Below are 7,768 nucleotides of genomic sequence, written 5' to 3'. Positions count from 1 at the left end.
AAAAACACACATGCAGTTTGCCTTTCCACAGAAACATCGAAATAATAGTAATAATTATTAATGATTCTATTACAAATGGCTTTCCATGAGGAAAAATTAAATTAAAGCAATCCAGCTCCACAATTAAATACAATCAATTTGAACTGAATCAATGAATGACAGATAATTTAATTAAATGTAATACCCCAAAGCAAAAGAAAGAGAAAAAGAAGAAAAAGAAACGTTAAAAAACAAACAAACATAGGGCCTAGAGCATAATGGAAAATTTTAACTTTAAATTATGTTAATAAAGTTACATACTATAAACAAAAACTGTCTTCATCATGTTTCTATCTTTCCTTAAGAGGTTTAATATTTACGACAGCCCTTAAAGGTTGCATCAGCCAAGCAGGATCCAAACTTGAAGACTTCCGGGATCCTAATGTACATATTTACTTTCATTCACTTTGTTCATTGGATAAAACGGCCCTCGTGCACATATCCAACATTGATTCAGATTCATGTATGAAGAGTGAAACAGTCAGATCTTCATCCCATCCTCCTCCTCCTCATCATCATCATCATCATATGTAGTTGATTTTCAGATTCTTCCAAATGAGGACAGTGGATGGAAACCATCATGATACTTCAGGTACAGTCAGGAGAAATAAGCTCTGATGTTCATAGAGCATCAATAACATCCAGTGAATTCATCAGACCCTTTACTTCCTGTACACTTCAGATTGATGTCATTGATTATCATTTTGTTTGGTTAAAATTTAAGTTCAAATGTATTATGTGAAATTAAATTGCACTGTAATCTTCAACTGTCATTGTTTTTGTTTCTGCATACTCTACCGTGCGCACTATTGAACGTAACTGTTATCGTCAGATGAATTGTTTGGACACGGAGCTTAATGTTGACTGTTTGTTTCACAGGGGACACGAACTCTGGTCTTCAAGTTGGGGTTCTGGCCCTCCATCCACCACCTTACTCAGTGTTTTCTGTTAAATACCGCATACCTACCTTCAAAAACTGACGCTACAGGGCTTCCCCCACTACGTTGAGCTACGACACTAAAGGGATCCAGTGAGTTTCAACCTGACGCCGATGGGTCTTGATCATGCGTCCATATGTGAGGAGTCAGGGAGTGAGAACGGTTGTAGTTGTGGCTGTGTTGTTTACATCACATAAATGTCAGCCCTGCATGTTTAATATTACTGTCTCTGAAGTGTAATGCTTTACGCTACTTTTGCGTTTTGAGTTACTTTCACTGCTGTTTAATGGACGCATTGTTCTGATGGTAAGATGTAGTGATGTGCAGTTATTTCTGCGGATCGGGTGGGTATTTGTCATAACCTTCTGGTTAATAGCCGGGGATCAATCGTCTCCCCCATTAAGAAAGATCCTGTGCGCATTTACGCACGAGGTACAGCAGCATAACGTCGTTAATAATTTGAATCTCCCGACACTCCGACAGGATCGGCCAGGATGAGCTGACTGCAGCCTCTCTGATCATGAAAGCAATTCCTTAAAGCACAAACACATAGCCTATCGAAGTATATTTACACATGATCCATCATTGGAGCTACCGTCTTGTTAAGAGGAGCCGAGCTCCCCTGTAGTTTGCAAAAAAAAAGTATCTAAATCTGTAATTGCGTAACTTTTGTAAAGCGTTACTCCCAACACTGGTGCTTAGTGGCATAGCCTACTAAACGCAGTGTACTGAAAAGTAACAAAATAAATAATGTATTGACTCTCAACACGTTAGTCACTTTAATTGCTTTTGGTTTAAAAAATCTGAACCGTGCAAAGTGCAGAACAATTGATAACTACAAAATCAAGTAACTACAATAACAGTACATCCCCCAGTCCCCAAGTTTCCTTATTATATAAAAGAAAAATGTAAAGCAAAGAAAATATTAAACACATAGCCTACTCATATAATGGCATAAAATGAACAGAGGACCCTGTAACAAGATAACAAAAATGGCTCAAGACTAAAATATATATATTTATATACATTTATATATGCTGCTTTTCCATTGATGCAGAGGAGAGGACTGTAACGTAATGTGTAACAGTGCACATGAACACCAGCTCTGACAGATGTAGCATTGATTAGACCAGTAGTACTGGATAGCCAGCTCCTTAACATAATGTTGGTTCTTGAATTATTAAAATTGACAAACTCTAACACACACACACACACACACACACACACACACACACACACACACAAACACGCAAAAACACAAAACATTTTAAGCATTCAAGCTCTTGGGGGCCCTCTAGTGGCCACGGGGGCCCTAAATACATCCACCTGCTTTGAGTGGCTGGCCCCACAACTTCATCTGAGTTGCCATGGACCGCTCAGCAGTACAGCCATCATCCCTGCTTATCTACCAGTCTTTCATATAGTTACTAGTTAATGCCATTGTCTGACATCTTACATCTACATCCGATCAGACTAAACTACAGTGGCATGAATGGCTCAGCTATCCAAACACCTTCACTCACGCTCAATAACAGCTTGAGCTGGGCCAACAAAAACAGAGCAAGTTTTTATCAAAGGAACACGTTTTTTCCACGATTTAACCGGGAGAGTTTCAGGATAATCTGAGCTGTTGAAGAGCTCCAGCTGTGAGTCATGTAAAAAAATCTAAGGGGAAAATCAATGGGACATCTGGCGCCCAAATATGCTCTTCCCATTTCCCAACTCTATTACGTCAGTATTGTCACAGTGATACAATAAACAAACTGTCTCAGGCTTTCTTGGATGCACTCACACAACTCTGTTAGTAACTGTTAGTAAGACTGTAGGTATTAGATATAAAACAGAATATTCACATACAATTAGAACATCAAATGCTTCATCTTCATTAGCCAAATTCAGATTTCCCACAGCACGGGGTCTGCTTTTCCTCTCAATCACAAACGTGTTTTCATTTCCAAATGCCAATGCCAAGTCCACAGTTTCAAACAATACTACAAAAACATATTACAGAGACCTCGTGATATGCCGTCAAAGGCACACCCATTAAGGACTGAAACCATTTCTTCTTCATGTGGTCATGTAGTATCAGTTACACAACTGATGAATTGTGGTGCTGCTGGTGAGACTTTCTGAGGTGTCTCAGGGTGTGGAACAAACATACTGCAGGTTAAAGATGTCCAGACAGTCATTAACTGTATTGTTTTATTCTTCATCAGGATTCATTTTGATCCAGATTCTGTTAAATTCACCATATAAACAGCTGCATGTCCATCTGACGCCACAGTTACAGTTATAGCTGGTAATTTAATAACATGGATTAACAAGGCTTACTCATCCGCTCGCCTCGCAAACAGCTATTTCCTCACGCCAAATCAAGAGGGCCAGCCTGTCGACGAGCTCCTCAGCCCATCACCACTCCCCCTCCTCGCTGCACGCAGCAAACAAAACAGGACAAACCCTGCGGAGGTTCTCATACAGCTCTCTGCAAGCACCCTGCATACTGTTTGCATCTCAACCTGTGCAGAGAGTCGACATGATAACGATGAAAAGCTTTGGTGTTTTGATCTGCGCTCTGGCAGCCCTGTCAGCACCTGAAGCAGTAAGGACATTTTTATCTTACTTGTGCTGAAATGTTGTATTTATTTTCATGAGAATTTCTCAGACGTTTTGTGCTTTTAGGGCTCACTGAGAAAAAGACGAGGGCTGACATTTTCTGTTCTCTCTTCCTCCTCCTCTTCGTCCTCTTCGGAAAGTTCAGGTGAGAAACTCTGAAGGCTCTCTGACACAGTGCATTAACATCAGGCTGTAATGAGCATGACATCTGTCATTTCATGTGGTAAACAGGTGTGTTCCGCCTTAATGGAGGCACCTCTGTCACATCATTTACTGCTGGTACACACATGTTTTGTTTTTGTGCTGATGGTTTTAATGGGCACCGCTGTGAAATAAGAGGCTTAACTGCAAACCATATTGGATTTATCTTTATCACATTTTTAATCAAAATATGCTGCTGTTCCTTTAGGAAAACGTGGTGACTGCTACAATAGTGTTGGACTGTACAGAGGCAAAGTGTCTAAATCAGAGAGTGGACGAACATGTGAGGACTGGGATTTAGTCACCAGGAAGCTGCTCTTGTCTTCAGATGTCAATGCAGGGAGGCACAACTTCTGCAGGTAGGCTGCCATAACTCCAAATCTTTATATACAGCCTGAAAATATTCAGACAGTTATGCTGTGGCTTTTTACTTCAATGGATTTGAAATGAAACAATAACTGTGTGGGCGGCTGTAGCTCAGCTGACATAGCGTGAAGTTTGTGGTGAATGTGGGGGAAACTTGCATGTCACTTTGGACAAAAAAGTGTCTCAGATGAATGTGATTAGATTAAACTTTATTGCCAGTGTATACTAGCTTACCAGTTCAACAAAATCAGTAAAAACAAAGATGCAAAGCAAAACATTTTAGCATCAGACAAGAAGAATCAGAATAAGCTTTACTGGCCGAGTGTGTGAACACAAGGAATTTGACTTTACATTACACGCAGAATAATTTACAGGAAGATGAGACAGCTGAGTTTGGCTGTTTTTCAGCCACTTATATTTCTCTTATACAGTTGTTTCTGTAAGTTATTGTGTTTCAGCCAATTATGGAATTTATGTTTGTTTTCTTTTATGAATTTACAGCATTTTATCACCCCTGTCTAAAACCTTTGCACAGTACTGCCTCTGAAAATGTGGTTTCATATATTTAGTATTTCTCTATAACATTATATTCATTAGTAAATGCAAAACAATGCAAGGCCTTTAAATCTATCACTTTGTACACTTTGATGGATTTGATGCGTTTTTCCCACAGAAACCTTGACGACAGACGGAGGGATTTCGTGCCTTTTTCAAAAAGAAATTATAGCTACAGTCTGCTAATGGGTTTTCCCCACAGAGACCTTCACAACAGACGGCGTCCGTGGTGCTATGTTCAGAAAAACCGGCGGCTGGTGTGGGAGTATTGTCGTATTCCACGTTGTAGATTTAATTCATGTAAGTTCATTGTCCTTTTACAGTCTTCGTTTAAAATCGATACCAGAGTCCCCCCTAATCCACGTTAAAACGCTTCGCCTGTGCCACTTTTCATATTTTTTTCCCCTCGATTGTTTTGTACTTGTTGTCATCCCCCAGCTGCAGAGCTGACATGTGGCCAGCGCACCAGAAGAAAGCAGATGAAGATCGTGGGTGGAACAGTTGCCACTGTGGAATCCCACCCGTGGGTTGCTGCCATATTTTGGCGCAGCAAATCCAAGGAGAAGGTTTTCCGCTGCGGGGGGAGTCTGATCTCAGCCTGCTGGGTCCTCACAGCTGCCCACTGCTTCCCTGAAGGGTAGGAAGTGAGATCACTTACTGTAGACACAGCAGATGCGGAGGAAGAGCAGGTTGATTGGACTTTTCTTGTGACTTTGTGTTTCAGCTCCCGCACCCAACAGCACCGCTTCTCCGTCACCCTGGGGAAAAATGCTCTGAATGAGAGCGACCCAGCTGTGGAGCAAACATTCAGGGTGGAAGAAGTCATCATCCATGCAGGGTATGACAACAGTGAGGGGAACTTCAACAATGACATAGGTATGAACATGTCTTTAGGTGCTTCAGTACTGGGGATGTAATGTAGCCTAATCTAAGCAGTAATTCCTTAATAATTGTTTTGTTTTGCAGCCCTGCTGAAGCTGAGGGCCAAACACGGGAAGTGTGCAGAGGAGAGCAGCTCTGTGAAGACTGTCTGCCTGCCGCCGCCTCAGCAGAGCCTCCTGCCTGGTGTCACATGTGAGATCGCTGGATATGGAAAGGAGAAACACGGTGAGTAAAATCCTCTCAATCCTTTTGTCTAAGCTGATATTTGGCAAAAAGTAGGTGGACACCCAACCATTACACCCACATGTGATTTATAACAGGCTTCATGTCATTATACCAAGGTGTTGCCACAAAGTTGGAAGCACAATTTTGTCTAAAATATGTCTTCTTGTTTCCATGAAAAGGGAACTAAGGAACCCAAAGTACATTAAAGTACTGTATATGTGCAGGGGTGTTCGTGTATGAAGGTGGATCGACATGTCCAAATACTTTAGACAATATAAAGTAAATCCTGCAGTTGAAGTTTTACTAAAACAGATAAACAAATATCAAAAATATCACAAGTAGGAAAAAGGTGTATTTGCACTTTAATTGATTTGCTGATAAAGAAAGAAGGGAATAAATAAAACGAGTGAAAAAAAGAGAAGAAAGAAGGAAACAAGACAAAAAGGCTAAAATTTATAAATTAAGAAAAGGAAGGACAGAATGAGAAAGGAAATTTAACATGACAGATACAAGAAGGATGGGAGAAAAGAGGTACTGAAAGAAGGAAGGGTGAAAAGAAAGGGGGAAAGATGAGGGAATACAGGAAGGAAAGGAAGAATAAAGCTCAAACGCGAAGCAATTAAAGGATGTTGGAACAAAGCTGTTTAAAACATGACATTTCATTCATCTTATCTTATGTGTTCTAAAGAAAATCTACCATCAAAGATCCACTTACAAGCTTCTCCGAGCTTTCAGCCTCACATCACCGTCTTCTTCAGCTTCATTTGCTGAACAAAGATCATGGCAGTCATTCACATCTGAAGCCAAATATGATTTCCCTCCCATATGACACCTGAGCCTGGTGAAGACCATGAGATGCGGATCAAAGCTTCAGAAAGATAGTATTTGGACCCTTTAAGCTTAAATTAATTATTTACATACCTTAGTTCCCAAAGGCCGAGAAGAACTTCTATAATAATGAAAGTCAAATCTGAATCTACAGTTAACTGGAACCATCAGATTTTACAAACCATAACAAGCTGTACAGTATTTTTCTGGTTTTAACAGCTTTTCTTCTTTCAGGTTTGTGGTATAAGTCTCAGTACCTCAGAGAGGCTGAGGTGAACATTCTGGCTGACGATGTGTGTCGACATGAGGACTATTATGGGAACATGATCACCGACAACATGTTTTGTGCAGGTCGTCCTGATTGGAGCCAGGATGCCTGTGAGGTATTCAGGACAAGTTCAAACTCGATCAGGATTTGCTTGCAGGGATCGGTTTGTTGATTTCATTTAATGTCTGCTCGGCTCTTTCCCACAGGGAGACTCGGGAGGTCCTCTGGTGTGCGAGGTCGACAACAGGCTCTTCCAGTTTGGAGTGATCAGCTGGGGCGATGGCTGCGCAAAGGAGTTTCGGCCCGGCGTTTACACCCGAGTGACCAATTACAATGGATGGATAGAAGAGAAGACAGGGCTGTCATCCGTCACCGATGGCTCCATGTTCCCTCAAAAGTGACCTGAGGACATGAACTGTTGGTGCTGCTCGTTACCATTTTCTATTTTTCTTAATAAAAAGTCACAAAACAACAATGAATGTATCCTACTAACACGTCGTTTTGTGTATCAGGCTGTATAGTCAGGCTGTTGATGTAGTTGATATTGTCAGTACGCTAACGTGATTCACAGGGATATGCTGATCAGCGTGTTAGCATGCTAAAAAGTGCTAATAAGCACAAAACAAAAAGGACGTAAAATACAGCAGAGCCTGATGCAAAAGTCATTATTTTTGCAGGTATTTGCTCAAAGTATTGGATAAATTAGACATTTTACTTCGAACCGAGAATGTCAACCTGCTGTGACCATTCTCATCTCAGGGCGTCCAATACCAACGCTTTCAGAAGAAGTGACAAAACGCCAAAGGTACCCTTCAGCTTCGTCTCTATGAGACTCTCTGGGGCGTTTTGTACA

The 7,768-nt window shown here is 41.0% G+C and overlaps 1 protein-coding gene across 1 annotated transcript; it reads left to right on the top strand.

Moving 5' to 3' along the window:
* The first annotated feature begins 3,510 nt into the window (after positions 1 to 3,510).
* plaub (plasminogen activator, urokinase b) lies at positions 3,511 to 7,768 on the top strand. The gene is made up of 9 exons (XM_046069799.1): positions 3,511 to 3,576; positions 3,657 to 3,735; positions 4,000 to 4,150; positions 4,915 to 5,012; positions 5,151 to 5,349; positions 5,437 to 5,588; positions 5,679 to 5,819; positions 6,882 to 7,030; positions 7,122 to 7,768. The coding sequence occupies exons 1-9, from the start codon at positions 3,511 to 3,513 to the stop codon at positions 7,314 to 7,316; spliced, it is 1,230 nt and encodes a 409-aa protein (XP_045925755.1). The 3' UTR covers positions 7,317 to 7,768.

This window comes from Micropterus dolomieu, linkage group LG14 (genome assembly GCF_021292245.1).
Source record: "Micropterus dolomieu isolate WLL.071019.BEF.003 ecotype Adirondacks linkage group LG14, ASM2129224v1, whole genome shotgun sequence".
In the NCBI taxonomy this organism is placed as follows: domain Eukaryota; kingdom Metazoa; phylum Chordata; class Actinopteri; order Centrarchiformes; family Centrarchidae; genus Micropterus; species Micropterus dolomieu.
Note: the sequence above shows the minus strand (reverse complement) of the source record. Positions and strands in the feature narration are given on the sequence as shown.

Coding starts and splice junctions, on each gene's coding strand:
- plaub (XM_046069799.1), top strand. CDS start 3,511: ATGATAACGATGAAAAGCTTTGGTGTTTTGATCTGCGCTCTGGCAGCC. Junction 5,350..5,436: donor GCCCACTGCTTCCCTGAAGG/GTAGGAAGTGAG, acceptor TTTGTGTTTCAG/CTCCCGCACCCAACAGCACC. Junction 5,820..6,881: donor ATATGGAAAGGAGAAACACG/GTGAGTAAAATC, acceptor TTCTTCTTTCAG/GTTTGTGGTATAAGTCTCAG.